Below are 18,404 nucleotides of genomic sequence, written 5' to 3' on the forward strand. Positions count from 1 at the left end.
CTGCAGGCTAATCCAGGAGAACAGTGTCTGCAGGCTGAGGCAGAGCTGTCTTAAGTTCAAGGCCAGCTACGCACTGAGACTATAAAATAAAGTTGTACCTGTACTGTGAATAAAATCGTTTCTTCTACACCATCTGTGCTTCAGCTTTAAAAAGAGTTGGAGGTAGATGTTACTGTATCAGAATTGTCCTTTAGAACTTGGGACAGCACTAAAAAATACTCCAACCCTAACCTTTGCAATATTTGGCAAACATATCCACTAGTGAAAATGTAATTTGTGTGCTGACACAGAAACATAAATAACTTGTAAATTATTTCCCATAAGGCGAGGCCATTTTTTATAGTGACAAGAATATATTCTAGGGGAGTTCCTTTTGTAGCCTAGGATGACCTTGAACTCACAGTCCTCCTGCCTCAGGCTGTACGATTTTATTGCTTTTCTAGTAAAAATTTGCTAAGCAGCAGTGTGATATGAATCAAGAGAGCTGAGGGCGGAGCTCAGAGGTGGCACACTTGGGTTTGGTCCCTAGCTCTGGGAAGAGAAAAGGTCTTGGGGTGACATTTGCTATTAAATGGTCAGCAAAATTAAAATAAAAACGAGAACAGCTCTTAAGGGGTCCCTGTTCTCCCTAGGTTCTTAACTATGAAAATCCTAATAAGCAAAAATATTATTTCATTACATGTATACAGTCGAGGAGAGTGGGTATGTTATTGTCATTAGGAAAAAAGTTCATCCGTTTTGTATCACCCAAAACTTTTAGGAGCATAGACAGGCCTTTTAGTTAATGTTAGCTGTCAACTTGGCGAAGCCTAGGGGGATTGCTTCCCTCAGATTGGCCTCTGGGCAGCTTGAGGAAGTATTTTCTTGATAGGTAATTGTTGTGGAAGGCTGAGTGGTCCTGGCTTGTGTAAGGAAGCCAAGGAGCAAGCTAGCGAGCAGCAGCATCTCTCCGTGCTGCCTGCCTCAGCTTTAATCCCTGCCTGGACTTCCCTCAGTGGTGGACTACATAGAACCTGTGCGATTAAATGAACATTTTCCTCCCTAAGTTGTTTTTGGCCGTGATGTTTATCACAGCAACAGTAAAGCAAACTAGGAGAGTAGGGTAGAGAAAGAGTTAAGGAAGGTAACTATTGAATGAGACAACTGTAGCCTGACGAAAAACACTTCATGAAGTAATTCTGGACATTTGGTGCACTGTGGTCTTTGACATGGCTGATATAATGATGCTTTCTGGATGAGTTCTTCTTTTCTTTTTAAATTTTAATTTATTTATTTTTATGTGCATTGGTGGTTTTTCTGAACATGTGTCTGTGTGAGGGTGTCAGATGCTCTGGAATAGGAGTTCCAGGCAGTTGTGAGCCACCATGTGAGTTCTGGGCACGTGAGTCCTCTGGAAGAGCAGCCAGTGTTCTTAACCACTGAGCCATCTCTCCAGCCCCTGAATGAATTTTTATTGTCTCCAGAAACAAGAGGTGAACAGGGCACTATTCTGGGTGCAGAGGGAAGCCGTGTATTCTGACGGGGCTACCCAGGCCTGAAGCTTGGGCACGCGCAGTGTTGAAGCGATCAGAGAGACACCTGAGGTGAGGCAGGAGGGGATGCCAGCGGTCAGGCTGAGGGAACAGTGGAAGGCTTAAAGATGGCCGAGGTGAGCCGGGCGTAGTGGCGCATGCTTTTAATCCCAGCACTTGGGAGGCAGAGGCAGGCGGATTTCTGTGTTCGAGGCCAGCCTGGTCTACAAAGTGAGTTCCAGGACAGCCAGGGCTACACAGAGAAACCCTGTCTCGGAAAAACCGACCCCCCCCCCCAAAAAAAAAAAAAAAAAAAAAAGATGGCGGAGGTGAGCGCTCACTGAGGAGTCTGGTGGGCTAAGGAAGAGGAAGGGTGAGTGACTAGCCTTCACGGTCAGGTTTGCAGGCCACAGCAGGATATGACCCATGCTGGCTATTAGACCTTGAGTGTGCCTAAAGAGCATGGAGGTTAGAGGAACAGTGGCCAGAGTGGGGCAGGAGTTGGAGGTAGATAAAGTGCTAAGGTAAGGACTGGACTGTTTATCAGAAGTTTCACTCGAAGCCTGTGTGTGCTCCGAATGCTGTAGGAGAGTTGGCCCGAAGCTCCGGTGATTGTGGACCTCGGCCAGCACTTAGTTTGTTCAAAGCTTCAAAGTCATGCATAGTCTTAATTTGGAACGTTAGGAATTCTGTCCAGAAATGCTTTTGATGACATTGAGAGGGTCATGAACAGACCTGGATCTAACGGTTGACAGCTTGCTTTCCCTCTGCATTTAGGGATTAAAATATATTCTTTGGACATCATTTTTCAGTAATATTTGGTGAAGATGCTGCCTTTGGCAGAATCTTCCAGTACACCATTGGTTTATGAGACACTATTTTAAATTCCTTCCCTGTATTGCTTCATATATTCCTTCCCAAAGCCTTTATGGAGACAGGCACTGGCCTGCGTACATTTTAAGCAGTAGGACAATAGGAAGGACTGAGTCTGATATGTTTACAGAATGTATTACCCCAGTACCAGCGGTTGGTCCTGCACTCCAGAGTTTATATTTAGCCTTCCTTACTGTTTCATGGGCTATGGCCATTTGCCACTGTCGTCAGTTTAAACACAGGCCACTGGCCATGCGCGTTCTTTATACCTGTGGTTCATAACACCGGGCTAGGTGCTCGTCCATCACTGTCTGGCTCCCTCTCGCTCCTTTTCTACCACAAGTTGTAGCTTTTGTCCGCAGACACTTCACCATTGGGTTGTTTCTCTCCATTTGCGTACTTTTCTAGACATTGTTTAACAACTTAGGGTATACCTCATCCACCCACCTCTGGAGGCTGACTGCTTTTGCTGCTTTTATAGATCTGGAAACCATTAGGTAAATTCCTGTGATAGATTCTGGACCTTTCTTCCTACCTTGCCCTTCTGTTTTGTTTTTAAAACCATGTTATAACAACTGTTAAGAAACTGGTCATTTTTTCCATATGTTACAAGTTTTGATAACATATGACTTTACTTTTCACAGGGCAAACTCAGAAGATGAACCTCTTCCAGTCAATAACAAGTGCCTTGGATAACTCACTGGCCAAAGACCCCACTGCAGGTAACTTAGTGCCCGTGTCTCCTCCCCCTCCTCTTCCCTACCCTTAGGGTGTCCCCACTCTGCTTTCAATGTCAAATTTTGTTCCTCTCTTCCTCTCCCTCTTCCTTCCCTGAAAAATCTGTTTCAATCCTCTCATGATAACCTCACTGGTCACACACATGCACGCACACACGCACACATGCATACACACTCTTACACACACCGAGGTTCTATATATGAGAGAGGACAGGCAGTATTTATTTTATCTCTCTGAGTCTGGTTTATTTTAACCAATGTAATGATTTCTGGTTCCACCCATTTTTCTGCCAGTGTCATGATTTCATTTTTCCTTGTGGTTGAAAAAGTTTGCTAGTGTCTGTGTTGCACATTTTTGACAGAATTTTACAAGCAATTTAATCTTTAAAATTTATCTTATTTTTAGTTATGTGTATGCTATCTCTATGTGGGTATGTACATTTGAGTGCAAGCGCCCATGGAGACTAGAGATGCTAGATGCGTCAGATTGCCCTGGAGCTGGAGTCCAGGACGTTGTTAGCCACCTAACAACTGTGGGTGCTGGCAGTCAAACTTGATTCCTGTGCAAGCTCTTAACTGCTGAGCTTCTTCGTCTTGCTGAGTTCTTAAAGTTTGGTTGACTTGGTATACACATACATAATTACATGTGTGTGTATGCATATACATGTGTATATGTATATGTATGTATGTATACACATATATGTATTATACATACACAGGATTATATGTACATATTTACACATATGTATGATATATGCAAACAGATATATACATGTATATATGTGTGTATGTATATATATATACACACATATATATGTGTGTATGTATGTATACCACTTTTGTATTACACAGATATGAGTATGTATGTATATGCATAATTTCAAATCTAAATATTTAAGTTTCTTATTTTTCATGACTTAAAATTTGGGGAATACTAAATATATCCTTTCAACAATCATTTTTCAGTAATATTTGGTGAAGATGTTGCCTTTGGTGGAGTCTTCCGATGCACTGTTGGTTTACGAGACAAATATGGTAAGTTATTAGCTATGTAAACAGCATTCAGTAGAATACTTAAGGACCTTGAAAATATAAGACATGTCTGGAACGGTGCTGTAGTATTGTTTGGTTGGGTTCCTTTTATTTTGGCAACATCCTGCGGAGTCCTACGGGCTGGTTTTCTCCAAATCTGTCCTAGCTAGAATCTCCTAATGTAGTTTATACTACATGTATCACAAATTGCCAAACAGTTCACAACATGGATTGTCACATCATTCATCTACCCAAGGACCCCTTCCTCTTGCCATCACCGTCGTCGGCAAGCTCAGCCCTGTTGTCTCTAACTCAATTCTGCCCATTTGTCTGTGTTGGTAAGAGTGGGTATTTTGTTGCTGTTGGTGGTTGTGGTGGTCTGAATATTCTTGGCCCAGGGAGTGGCACTATTAGGAGGTGTGACCTTGTTGGAGAGAGTCTGCCACTGTAGTGGTGGGCTCTGAAACCCTCCTCCCAGCTGCCTGGGAGACAGCCAGTCCTCTCCTGGCTGCAGTCTGATCAAGATGTAGAACGCTTAGCTTCTTCTCCTTCTTCTCCAGCACCCTGTCTGCTTGCATGCTGCCGTGCTTCCCAGCTTGATGATAATGGGCTGAACCTGTGAACTTGTTAAGGCAGCCCTGATTAAATGCTGCCCTTTATAAGAGCTGCCTTGGTCATGGTGTCTGTTCACAATGATGGGAACCCTAACGAGACATGGGTGGAGATTTAATTTGTATTGCAGCATTGATTTTCATGGTTGTGGAGATCTGGCCAGTCTGTAGGGGAGCTCAGGCAGGATTCCTATGGTTCAGTCTTGAAGCCAAATATAGTTTCCTTTGAGAAACCACAGACTTAAAACCTGGGGGTGACCAGAAAAAGCCCATTCTGTACTGTGAAGTGTTCTCTGCTTAGAGGACTCAGAGCCACGGATTTAAAAGTTCTTCATAGCTAATGGTCATCTCTGCAGCAGTGTCTAGAGCTTTGTTTGAGTAAATGTAACTGCACTGTGGCCTGGCCAAGGTGACACTGAAGTCCGCCAGCTGCGGCCCCTTCTCTGAGTCTTTGCTCACAGCCAATCTGTGTGTCTCTTGCATGGCATACATTTCCTTTCTACATGCCGATTTCCTTGTCTTTTCACTCGTAGGTAGAGCCATCCGAGGAGCTTGCTTTGATTCTGAGGATGATCAGCCTTCTGACTTGCTAATGAATGCATTTCTTCTTTTACTATTAATGATGTGTTTCCGGTGTCTCGTGCTTTATTTCTTCATTCACCCTTGCCTGATCTCAAAGCAGGTACATTCAGGCTTAGGAGAAGTTGATAGCAGTCATTTATCTGCCCGTGGCCTCTGCCCCGGAGTGCTCAGGTATGTTCTGATTGGGCAGTGAGGGCAGTTAAGGGCTTTAACAAAAGTATTGTGTTTCCCCATTGCACCATTCTTGAGGTCCAGGGTATCGAGTTCCGTGTGGTATACTGAGAACAGCCAGCATGTTCTTTTTTCTGCCACTGATCACAGGGTTCCAATCGTCTGCTTCCTCCTGGCTGTGTGTTCTGTGAGCCTTTGAGGGGTGGAAGAGTTGGTTAGAAGGCTGTCTTCTGTAAGGCAGACTCTTAGCAACTTTTAAATCTTTAGAAAAAAAAAAGAAACTTTTTATATATACATTTGATTCCAGAGAGATAAGTATACATTGTTTACTATTTCAGGAAGTATAGAGGAGAGGGCAAACATCCTTCAGGTATTTCCAGAGATAATCACTGGGCACATCTGAATATTTGTACCTCTGGAGCATATCTGAATAGGTTTGTATATATTAATATTCAAAAAAGCAGAATTATGCTTTTTTACAGCTTGGTGTTTTCTCTGTGGTGCAGCTGCGTGCTGCAGAGGGCAGTCCCTCTTCAGCTGACTCAGTGTGATGTAGGGGAGAGTTTTCCTGACTCATAGGTCACATGTGTGATCCTTTATGGAATCCATTTTGTCTGGGGCATTTCATCCACGTTTTCTCCTGATGTCCTACTAGCAACTTCTGACTTTCTTCCTCTAATTTATATCTCTACCCTGAGCTTGAGAGTCATAGATTCACTATTCTACCCCAAATCTTCACATTAGAGTACCACAGTATGCTGATTGCCAGCTTTCACTGAACTATGCAGATCTGTCTGCAAGACCTGGGATTTGAGGACCTTAAAGGATGGGGCAGACCACAGTCTAATGCTGTAGGCAATTTTAGTTCAGTTTCACTGAGCTTTGATACACGAATGTAACAAAGACAGCAATGATCTAAGGAAGGTTGTTTGAGGTCAGAAATTCATGATCAGAAAAACATGTAAATAAATACCAGTAAGCACACAATTAGAAATTAACAGAGCAGCCATTTCTCAGAACTTTCTCAGGACAGACAGATTTAAGCACAGTTGCCTGGTGTATGCTATAGATTATATCAGGGGAAACTTGAAAGTGAGGCAGAAGGCCAGATCCAGATTCAGGGTCTTTCATCTGGACATCTTTAGCTTTAGCATTGTGTCAGAGTAGCTCATAGCGCCAGTGTGCAAAGGTGCTGCGGGGTTGTGCGTTTGAATCTCAAACAATTTGTATGATGGGGACGGACAGTTAAGTTACTGCTCTGTGGCCAAGTTCTGTTTTCAGAACTAAAAGGTAATGTGGATGTTGGAGAGCTCACAGAAATATTTCTGATTCATGGCACGAAAAAGAAGAAAAAAATATAAAGGAACAAACATACAAAAATCAAATAACTACTTTAAAAAATAATCTCTGCTCTTTTGAGTGTACTCCAGGAAATTTTCAGTTTCACATAAACAGGGCTGCTTACCATTATTTTGTGGAGTTTAAATAATTTATACAAACAAACAAAAATGTAATAATATAGTTGACACTTTTTTTATGATGAGCTGACTCTGTTGGTTCTTGACAGCACGACACAAGCTAGAGTCAACTGAGGAGAGGTAACATTGACGGACGGAGAAGATGCCCCCATTAGGCTGGCCCGTGGACACACCTGTGGGGCATTTTCTGGATTAATGATCTGTGTGGGAGGGCAAAAACCCACTGTGGGCAGTGCCTTCCCTGGGCAAGTGGTCCTGGGTTGTGTAAGAAGGCAAGTGGAGCAAGAGATGGAGAGCAAGCCACTTAGCTTTCTTCCATGGTCTGCGCCTCAGTTCCTGCATCTAGGTTCTAGCCTTGAGCCCTCCCTTCCCTTCATGCACACATGAAGCTGTAAATGTGAGATAACCCTCTTCCTTTCCCAGTTGCCTTTGGTCACGGTGTTTTTTTTCCCAGCAATAGAAAGCTGACCGAGATACCCAAGTTTCCTGTTCGGAGAAGCCTTGTGTGTATGGTGCAGGGAGGCTCATGGCCAGTAGGTGGCAGCCTGTGCTTTTCAATGAGAGCCGAGCATTGTGCTGGTATAGAACCGTGGCTAAGCCTTTTGCATCCATCAGGAGGTAAAGATTGAAGTTTCGCAGGTTTACTGATGTAGTATTGGAAAGCTGGGCGCTGCTTTGTATTATCGTGAAAGGGCTGCATGATTAGAGGCCACACTAAACGGAAAGCTACAGGCTTGTTTTGTACTCAGATAGCCAGGATGAATGGGAAATAAAAAGCATCACATTGTTTCTCTTTTCCTTCCCTGTCCTTTGATAGAACAAACTGAGTGTCTTGGAAATTAAAAGCAATAGAATGATATGTCCCCAGCAACTCGTTGTGTACTAAATGGCAGCTTTGAATGCGGTGGGCGCTGAGATCTGTCTCAGAGCAGCATCGGACGGAGCTAGCAGACTTCCAGGGAAGCAAAGGTTGAGAGAGTAGTTTATATTATTTGGTTTGTGGGGAAACCTGTGTGAGAGGTGTATGTCTTCTGTCTTCTATGAGACTGCTATATGCATTTATAATTTTTTTCCTTTAAAAATATATTTACGTAAGCACACAAAATAGCAGGTTTCTTAATGGCAGCGTTTTCATCCGTACCTAGCTTTGGATGGTTCTGTTCATCTTCCCCACATTTTCTGGCCTCCCTATTTCCCTTCCCTCACCAGAATCCTCACTTCCACTTTTCTACCCCATGTCTTCTATTACCCTCCCCACCCCTCCCAAACCATCCCCCACCCCTACCCCTCATGGCCCACTTTTCAGTTTTCTGGCCTCTACCCAAAGCCCCTCTACATAAACACAAATAACTCCCAAGGCTACGATCTGCACAGTGCCATTCTGCACTGCTATAAATATTGCTGGACGGTGCTTCTTAGACGCTCTTTGGCCCACTGACTGCAGGAGACTTAGGTGAGAAAGAGAACTTGAAGGAGTCTCCTGCCCGGCCGACATCTGCCTTTTCTCAGGCGCTGGGGATTTTCCATTACTGCATCCATTCGTTCATACGTGTGTGGCTGCCATAGCGGCTTGGAGAGCTAGTATAACTGCTTAGCTGTTCTCTTCTGTAAACACCAATGGAGTTGTATAACCAGACACTTTAGGATGCTGAAGTTGGGAGGGAGAAGAAGGACAGTCATGAGGTGAGAGAGAAGATTCATCTGCAACGTGCCCGTGTTTGCCAGTTGGCTTTTGGCATCTGTCCTCACAGGTAGGGTAGAGATGGAAGGCCAGGAGACCCCATGGACTCTTCTCCACACTTTCAGGACATCTTTTGTGCTTTCTTCTGGTCCCCCTCAGGCATTGCTCCCTGGATACCTTAAGCACTGTTGAATATTATTTTAAGAAGTGTCTTTTCCAGATTAGTCTCAAACCTGAGGGGCATAGGCATAGCTTCTTGAAGGTCTCAAACTTTTCTCTGTATAGTGATACTAATATCGTCACCATAGTGAATGGCCTTCTGCTATACCTTCCTCCTGCTGAAAGGCTCGTCTGACTGATGGCCTTGCGTTTGGACTCAGTGTCAAGCTTGCACTGAAGGACAGTGGTTGGTGAGATGAGGGCTTAGTGTCTAGAAAACTGAAGCTCATTTTTGCTAAAGAAAACACCTTATGAAAACACGAATTCTTTGGAGAGATGGAATATATGATTTGTTTGTCCTATTGAGCTGTATGCGTATTTTGTCAGTTGCTTATGTTTTTGTTCAATTGGTGGAATTGCCCTCAGAAATGATATGGACTCTTGTTAATCTATACTTCACTTATATTGACCTGCTTATTTGATTTGTTGATTTTTTTAAAATCAATTTCTTTTTAAATTACAAATGACCACTTTGGATTCTACTGAAATTCAAGTTGACAGAAGTGGCTACCATATTTTAATTTCTCAAAAATTAAGTGAGCATCCCCTTAAAGGTACTTCTGAACAATGGTTCAGCAAACAGCGTTTAAGAGGATGAGCTGTTTAATGCTTTACAGGGCATCAGCGTTGGAGAGAAAGGACGGCTGTGCGTCGCCCAGAGATTCTTGGTTCAGTGATACTGAGGCTGAGAAGCCTTGATCCAGACAGATCATCTATCACAAAAATCCACAGAAATGGAAGTTCTGAGAAGTTAGCCATCCTGAGTGACCAGTGGCAAGCAGACCAACAGTCCCTTTCTATAAAGAAGTTTGAATTGTAAAGAGATTTTTAGCCCAGGGTGATGTCACATGCCTTTAATCCCAGAAGGCAGAGTCTAGGCAGGCAGATCTTTGAGGCCAGCCTGGTATACATCATAAGTTTGAGGCCAGTCAAGGCTATACAGTTGGAAACCCTCCCTCAGCCTTCCTCTCCCCACTCCCCCCCCCCCTGGTAAGAGAGAACAAATATAAAGAGTTCTGGAGCTAGAGAACTTATATGTGTGTATGTCAGCTTAGTTGACAGAGTGCTTGCCTAACTGCAGGAAGCCCCCATAACTTCAGTCCCCAAACTTGACAAACCTATCCCAGCCAGGAGACAAGAGGCAGGAGGATCAAGTGTTTAAAGTCACTTGATGAGTTTGAGGCCAGCCTGGTACATGAGCTCATGAGCACTTGTCTCAAAACAAACCCAAACAAAACTGAAACTGAAAGAAAGGAAGGAAGGAAGGGAGGAAGGAAAGGAGGGAGGGAGGGAGGGAGGGAAGGAGGGAGGGAGTGAGGGAGGAAGGAAGAAAAAAGAGGAATTCTGAGTTAGCAAAGCTTGAAGCTTTTGAGTTCTCTGTGGAGTAAGGAGCAGCTGGCAGAAGTTCATCTTAAAAGCTTGGGGTCTCTGTGCTTCTTTGCTCCCAGACAGGTTCTCCTAGTGCATGAAGTCATTTTGCTGGCAGCTGGTATTTTCGCCCTCCTTAATTGATTAAACACTAAATGTTAGAGCTGCAGACAGGTGTTCTTTTTGACATTTTAAGCATCATCCCGCAGAATATGATGCCCTTAAGCCAGTTTTTCTCAGCCTTCTTTGACGGTGGCACGGTTTTCAACTTTTCAGATGTGAGTGTGAACAGGCGCTGGGGAGCGAGACTGAGATCCGTGTGACCAGTGCTGATCGGCATGACTGTCCACAGCACAACACTGGCTCTTAGGTCTTTTTAAACGTTGCCATTTACAAGTAGAGCAGCGAGGCTTTGTATTTTGTGAAAAGCCATATGTTAATCGGTAAAAGGTCTTTTACATTTTCAAGTATGAAAGTATGACAATGTCACATATCCCTCGAGGGATGGATTTGTTATAGTAACCTCCCAGACCTGGACCCCGAGCCTCTGCATGTCTTTCTTCATGCAGATCGATGCCTTTGAATAGATGGAAGTATTGTTTGTTACTTTGTGGAACAACAAACTAGAAATGCTAGAAATATTTTTGATTATTTCACTTTTTAAAAAACTTTTTTATGTGTTCTGAGTTGTTTGACTCAAGACTAGACTTTGGTGTAAAGCCTTTCCACTTTATTGCTTGCTTTAGCCACAGATCACTGGGGAACATGTGATGTGTTTCCTTTAGTGGAGAATAAATATAAGGCTCTGCACATTAGATGGAGATGGGGATTGAGCTTAGTGTTAGACATTTACCTAGGAAGAGTGAGGCCTTGGGATGAATTATCAGCACCACAGACAAGCAAGGCCAAATGAATAAAAACACCACAAACACATTTCTTTCTTTCTTTTTCTTTTTTGTTTTAAAAACAGGGTTTCACTATGTAGCCCTGATTGGCCTGGAATGCCCTATGTAGACCGGGCTGCCCTCAAACTCATGGAGGCCCTCCTGCCTCTGCCTCATGAGTGCTGGGATTAAAGACTTACCTCACCATACCTGGCAATATTTTAAGAGAGATTTACCATAAAATAACACTCACCAAAAAGATGAATTCTATTCATTTTGAGAGCTTAGAACCACCAGGTTGAATGCCACATGACTGCCTGCCATTCCTGGGTCTGGCTGACCTGTATGTGAAGCCTAGAAAGTGGTGGTCTTAGCTACCCTTTGGTATTCGGCACTTGCTTTCAGCTGTAATAATTATATATCTACAGCCACACGAGCCCCTCTAGAAGGGCTTCCCATTTAGAAATTTAGTATTCCCGTTTTGAGACACTTGTAGTTTGTGAATTGAACACATTTTAAAGAAACAGCGAGGTAAGAGAGATGGTCCACTGGGTAAGAGCACCTGCTGCTCTATCAGAGGACCCAGGTTCGGTTGCCAGCACCGACAGACATTGGATGGTTCACAACTGCTTGTAACTCAGGCTCCAGGGAATCTGATGTCCTCTTCTGGCCTGTGAGGATACTCATGCACATCTGGAAAACACACACTTACTTTTTTTTTTTAAAGTACATTTTTGGTTTATTCTTCACCCTTTTGATGTACACGCCATGATCTTGGCTGTGCTTGGGAGAATTCAACACTTAGTTTTCTGTGCCGCCTCCATTTAACTGTTCATGATTGTTTGTGTATCTATCTTGTCATCATCATCTTCCTCCTTTTCAAAGAAAAACCATGGGTGTTGAAGTATTAAAAACAGACTTGTGGTCGCTGCTGACTTGGAGATTCAAAGATCAGTTTAGGTGGGGTCAGGCTACTTACAAAATAGACTCCCCCTTCTCCAAATAGCATTGTGGATCCCTCAGTTTAATTGCTCAGGTTTCTTTGGGGATTACCAATTTAATGATTTATTAGATTTCTTAAAATGAAAAACCATCAGACAATAAAGGAATGTGATTAACAATAGCTCATTTAGACTTCTCGATTATGAGGGTGAAGAGGCTGGATATGAGGACTTGTGTGTGTGTGTGTGTGTGTGTGTGTGTGTGTGTGTGTGTGTGTGTGTAGTGGTTCAGATGAGCCTCTGGCAACTATGAATGCCTGGATTCTCCCATCCTCTTTTCTTCAACTTGAAACAAATCGCATCATCCACAGAGTTCTTTCGAAGATATATATTTTTTTGTCTGTCTGTAGAAGCTGTATGCATGACAACTGTAGCCACTTCAGGGCGGTTTGACACAAAGCTGATATTGTCACTTACGGAGTCACTTCAGGAACCTTAATGTACAGGCTATTATAGTATACAGGGAGGCACATTCCCTGCCTCTAATCCTGGCTGGGGATTTCATTGCTTAGTGCGTGTAATACAGCTCTAAGATCACATAGTAATAATTATTAAATTCACTAGGAAAAAGTCATTTTCTACTCAGACGAGGCGTAGCCAGTAAAAACAAGCCTTGCATGGAGGGGACAGACAGCATGAATGTCATTTGCCAGGTATTTGCTGAGTGAGACTCCTTTGTGAGAGCCACAGAAGTTTGGAGAACATTGGCGTTGTTTTCTGTTCCCATTTAAATAGATGGGATTTCTCACTTGCTTTGATTGGCAGGGTTGATGAAGATCAGTTAGGTAAAGGTTGGCAAATGTCATGAGCTGAGAAGTCCCTTGGGAAGCTTGCTGGACCGAAAGTTTTCAGTTTCCTGGTGAGCAGCTACACCCAAAGGCAGCATTAGCCATGCGGTGCGTGACCTTCTCTGTGGCACCCTGCCACCCCTTCCCACAGGTCCTCTGGCCCCCAGCCAGAAGCAGTGGCGTCTGGCCAGCCATAAATTAGCCAAAGGATTCTTATTCTGTAGTTCTGGCTCCTGGAAGCACAAGTGTCTTTAGTAATAAGGAATTTCTGTTCATTTTTCTGGGCAGGCTGCTCACTTAACCCATCTTTCTCTTTCCTGGTCTTTGTTAGTGGGGAGTCCAGTGGAAACAAAGGAGAAACTTTATTCTGAGCCAGAAGGGAAGACACCCCCGCACTCCCCAGCACTGGACTCTAAATTAGACAAGGTCTCTTCTATAGTGAATTTGAGTGTTTGTTTTAGAAAAAGTAGGAGTTCATCAAGTTCAGGAGGAAACTTTAAATTACTGTAGCAACATCTTAATTCTCTAATTAAATCAAGAAATGGAACCAATCTGTTGTGCTCATTTAAATTAAAATTAAACAATAGCATGGTATGTCTGTTTCTCTCTTCCTCTTTTCTTTGTCCCTGTCTCCCTCCCTCTCTTCCTCCTCCTTTTTTCCTCCTTCCTTTCATTGGGTCCCAGGTGGCCTCAATCTTGTGATCCCCCTGCTTCAGTCTCCTCAGTGCTGGGATTACAGGTGAGCACATTGTATTGGTATACTTTCCTTGTGTTAAATAAATATTCAGTGGAGTTTCTGCCTAAGGAATACTTTTAGTCATTGTGTCCATGTATACCAATGAATATCGTAGACCTTTGCTTCCTTGGCTATGGAGTGTGTTCACAGGGTGTGACGACGTCTTAGCTGTGTTCTCCTTAATGGCTTCCTTCACCACACAGGATGCTGAAGGTGAATTCAGAGGGATCCGATCTGTTGGGAGGTTCTGACCTGCACATCCTGTCCCGATTGCTCCCAGAGGCTCCTAAGCAAATGTAGAACTGAATAATTTCAACCATTCTCGCCGGTTATCTTGATTGGCTGTGTGGGTAGCAGATGTGTTTTTCTGAGCCTGTGGAGTAGAAGAAGAAGGCAGCTCACTACTCAGCGTTAGCTCCCTGTGTAGTTAAAGATGTTAACAAAGTGAAACATGTTCCCAGTTCTTCCAACCTCAGGACGTTTACTCCCCAGACTTCATTTACAGAGGGAGAAACAGCTAAGCCAGACTGCAGGGTTCTCTCTTTGAACTTGCCTTCAGAAGACAGTGCCACTGCTCTGCTTATGGTGTCTCCCTCCCATTGTACCTGGAAGGGTTCAGGGAAGCATGGATCACAGGACAGAATTCTTGCTACTGGGGTCTGTTTTGTGTGTGACTTCCATAGGGGAAATGGTTCATCGATGCAGAACGATTTGCCTGCTTAGCTTTATTTGCAGGTCTCCTTCTGGTATTAGTGGTGTCTGTGTAGGTAGTTAATGTCTGCTGAATGGTGAAGGGATGATACTCAATAGTTAGGATGTGATGTAATCTCTTCTTGTCAGACCACAGGCAGTCCATCTTTCTCTGTTGGGTCTGACTTATGAAGGCCTTAGCAGTTGTTTGGTATCTTGCCGTGCCTGACTCTTCTTGCCTTTGAGCAGACTACTGCCCATCATCTAGGAAGAAGGGAGACGAGGAGGTGTTTTTGATAGGGCAATGATGCAGGCATCTAAGGTCTCTACCTTTGTTAAAATAGAATTTTCTGGAATGCTTGAGGGGGACTTGTGACTTCAGTAATTCTCCCGTATCACCTTTTGAGTAGTCTAATCTCAGGGAAAACAACAGGCCTGCTATGGACATGCAAGTTCAACACACTCTCTCTGGCTTTCGTTTCTGGCAGGAGCAAGTTTCCTGAACTTCTGCTATATAGCTATTTTGGAACCCTTGCTGCCTGGCAACTCTCATCTGTTTTGTTTATTTGGGTCTGTTTTACAATATCTGAAGAACTGGAAGGTTGCCACTCAAAATATCTCTGGTTTCTTTCACGCATGTGATATGATTGTTGGACTGTTGACCACAAGTTATGAAGAAATAACAAGGCAGAGATGGGCAGTAGACACTGTAGACAAAGGCTGCTCTGGACTGGTCCCATTGGTACCTTGACTAGTGGTCATGAGACATAGACAGTTAAATGTGCAGAGTTTTCTGACATGTAGGAAAAATATGACTAAACTTGGTCAAGGCCAATGTACTTTAGTAGAGTTACCTTCCTGGTTTAAGGGTTAGTTTATCAGGATCAAGGGTTTGCTGGTGGTGCTGTCCAAGGAAAGTAGATGCCTTATGGTTGCTTGTGTTCATAAGTGGGGTAAATATCCAGGACAGGTGTACAGACAGTTCCAGTCCTGCTGAGTGCTGCTTCCTGGGTTTGCCCTCATTCAGCATCACTGATGCCTCGAATCATCCCAGAGATGCTAAGTTCCCTGAAGGAGCAGGATGTGGTATTACAGTCTTAAGAGGTTCTTAGGGTCATTCACATATGTAACCAAGACTGAAAACTGATACCCTAGAAGGTACCAAAATTTTAAGATGTTGTTTCTCCATTTAAGCAAATCACAGTGTACTGGATAAACCAACACTACATTAGATATGGAATAAAATAGTTACGTCTAAAATAACAATATAAAACCACATAAGAAATACCAAGGAGCTTAGTTTCTCTTCTCTAGGACAGAATTTAAATGAAAGAAGGTGAGTTAAATTATGTGACATTTAAACTGTGCACCAGGAGTTTGGATAGCAAGTGGTAGTGGAGACCTCTCTAGAAAGACACTACTATTATAGGGATCTTTTTTTTTTTTTTTTTNTCTCTCTCTCTCTCTAAATGCCACTGAAATGTAAGGGTCTTCCATTGCAAAGGAGTTATCGTGGATGTGACTGGCGAGACCAGAGATATAGCCTTGGCCAAACTCTTAGAAGTTCCAAAGTAAAAGGCATGGGAAAATGAGGTCTACGGTGGCTAGACAAGAATTCGCTTAGTTCATTAGTTCATGTTGTAAACTTGCCCAAATACTCAGGACATGGCCATACCAGAGACGTCTGAAAGCAGGGCATGGGGGAGGCAATGGAATAAGGGGAGTGGGTAGAAAGTCTTCTAAGGGAGCTCTCAGACCGTCAGCTTCCCTGCCACCTGGCAGAGTCTTTTTTAGGTGCAGCGACCTTTATTGATGGTATTCAAGAGAGTAGGGAGGGCTCCCTTGGCCCCTCCTGTTATTACGGGGGTCAGAGATGGAAACTGTGAGGGAGATGCTCAGTGTTGGGGGGCCGAGTTGGGATAGGGACTCCTCAGCAACCAAGTACCTCTCTCTTGCTCCCAGTGTCCTTGTTGGGGTGGGTGGTCCAGGGTTTCTTACTCCTTAGAGGTCATGGAGGCCATGAGGTCCACCACCCTGTTGCTGTAGCAATATTCATTGTCATACCAGGAAATGAGCTTTAAAAAGTTGTCATTGAGAGCAATGCCAGCCCCCGGCATCGAAGGTGGAAGAGTGGAAGTTGCTGTTGAAGTTGCAGGAAACAACCTGGTCCTCAGTGTAGCCCAGGATTCCCTTCAGTGGGCCCTCACATGCCTGCTTCACCACCTTCCTGATGTCATCATACTTGGCAGGTTTCTCCAGGCGGCATGTCAGATCCACAACAGATACATTGGGGGTAGAAACACAGAAGGCCATGCCAGTGAACTTCCTGTTCAGCTCTGGGATGACCTTGCCCACAGCCTTGGCAGCACCAGTGGATGCAGGGATGATGTTCAGCGCAGACCCACGGCCGTCATGCCACAGCTTTCCAGAGGGGTCATCCATAGTCTTCTGAGTGGCAGTGATGGCATGGACCATGGTCATGAGCCCTTCCACAATGCCAAAGTTGTCATGGATGACCTTGGCCAGGGGGGCTAAGCAGTCGGTGGTGCAGAATGCATTGCTGACCATCTTGAGTAAGTTGTCTTATTTCTCGTGGTTCACACCCATCACAAACATGGGGGCATAGGCAGAAGGGACAGAGATGATGACGCTTTTGGCCCCACCCTTCAAGTGGGCCCCGGCATTCTCCATGGTGGTGAAGACACCAGTAGACTCCACAACATACTCAGTACCAGCATCATCCCATTTGATACTAGCGGGGGTCTCGCTCCTAGAAGATGGTGATGGGCTTCCCGTTGATGACAAGCTTCCCATTCTCAGCCTTGACTGCCGTTGAATTTGCCATGGGTGGAGTCATACTGGAACATGGAGACCATGTAGTTGAGGTCAGTGAAAGGGTTGTTGATGACAACAATCTCCACTTTGCCAAGTGCAGAGCAGAAGGTAGCCCTGGTAACCAGGTACCCAATATGACCAAATCTGTTCACACCGACTTTCACCATTTTGTCTATGGGACGAGGCTGGCACTGCACAGGAAGATTCGGCTATCTCTGGAACAGGGAGGAGCAGAGAGCCCACCTGGCAGAATCGTACACTTGGTTCACATGGAAAGGGTAACATGCACAGAGACAAAGGGTTGGCTGTGGAAGATGTCCTGTGTGTTTGGTGGTTAGATGGTGCTTAGATGGTTCAGAGTTCTGGCATGTAGAGGTCCAGGAGAGTGAATGTTGGTGGCAGCTAGACATTATGCTTCCACGCTTAGGTACTTGCTACCTTAATATGAGAATATGGACACTTTGGGACAAATAAGGACATGCTTAAACAATAGTCTTCCGCAGAGAAGAGCATACCAATTGGTTATCCGATACCAAAATGTCAGCCCTGGAAACATACATACGAGTTTAAATTACTATTTGACTTTGGCTACAGCATGAGGGAGCTGAGAAGAGAGACATGGCAGCCAGGGGTGAACCAGGCATGAGGTGACTGCTGGGCCAGAGATTTGAACTTGGAAGGTTTTCGAGGACAGAGATTGTGGGAACCTACTCCCCAGGACACCTAACTTGTAGATCTGAGGTGATGACTGAGAATTTTTACTTCTGGAAAGTGCAGATGTTATGACTCGTGTTTGAGCAGTGTGAGGATTAGTCCTTGGCCCTGTTGGGGAGACAGCACAAAGAAGGACAAAGATAGAGTCAGTTAGGGTAAATTGATAGGCATTATGAAGTTTGGGAAGTTCAGGAAAATGGGGAAGGACGGGGCGAGGGAATAGTGAGGGATGAAATAATGAGTGGAGGGCAGGCTGAAGCATTCCCATTGAGCCCTCTCATGACTGGCTGACTCAAATGAAGGCAATTTTTCATAGAAAAGCATGGTCAGAAATAGGTTAGATGACTAAGACTTCAAGACGCTATGACTAAATCCTCTCATGTCATGGAAGATGAATGGAGGTTTCTTTAATCTTAGAACTCTGGGTTAGAGTCTGTATTCTGGTTCGCTTTAGCTGCGTGTCTGATTTGGAACTGACTGGGCCCATGATTAA

At 44.1% G+C, this 18,404-nt stretch overlaps 1 protein-coding gene and 1 pseudogene across 1 annotated transcript in view; one reads left to right on the forward strand and one right to left on the reverse strand.

Moving 5' to 3' along the window:
• Positions 1–18,404, forward strand: part of Bckdhb (branched chain keto acid dehydrogenase E1 subunit beta) — a 181,461-nt gene that overhangs the window by 13,472 nt on the left and 149,585 nt on the right. Inside the window, exons 2-3 of the mRNA XM_021206174.1 lie at positions 3,029–3,106; positions 4,088–4,156. Coding sequence (XP_021061833.1) covers positions 3,029–3,106; positions 4,088–4,156 — 147 coding nt within the window. The remainder of the gene's footprint in view (positions 1–3,028; positions 3,107–4,087; positions 4,157–18,404) is intronic.
• Positions 16,357–17,364, reverse strand: LOC110327311 (annotated as a pseudogene).

The sequence above is a fragment of the Mus pahari genome, chromosome 10, assembly GCF_900095145.1.
Source record: "Mus pahari chromosome 10, PAHARI_EIJ_v1.1, whole genome shotgun sequence".
Taxonomy (NCBI): domain Eukaryota; kingdom Metazoa; phylum Chordata; class Mammalia; order Rodentia; family Muridae; genus Mus; species Mus pahari.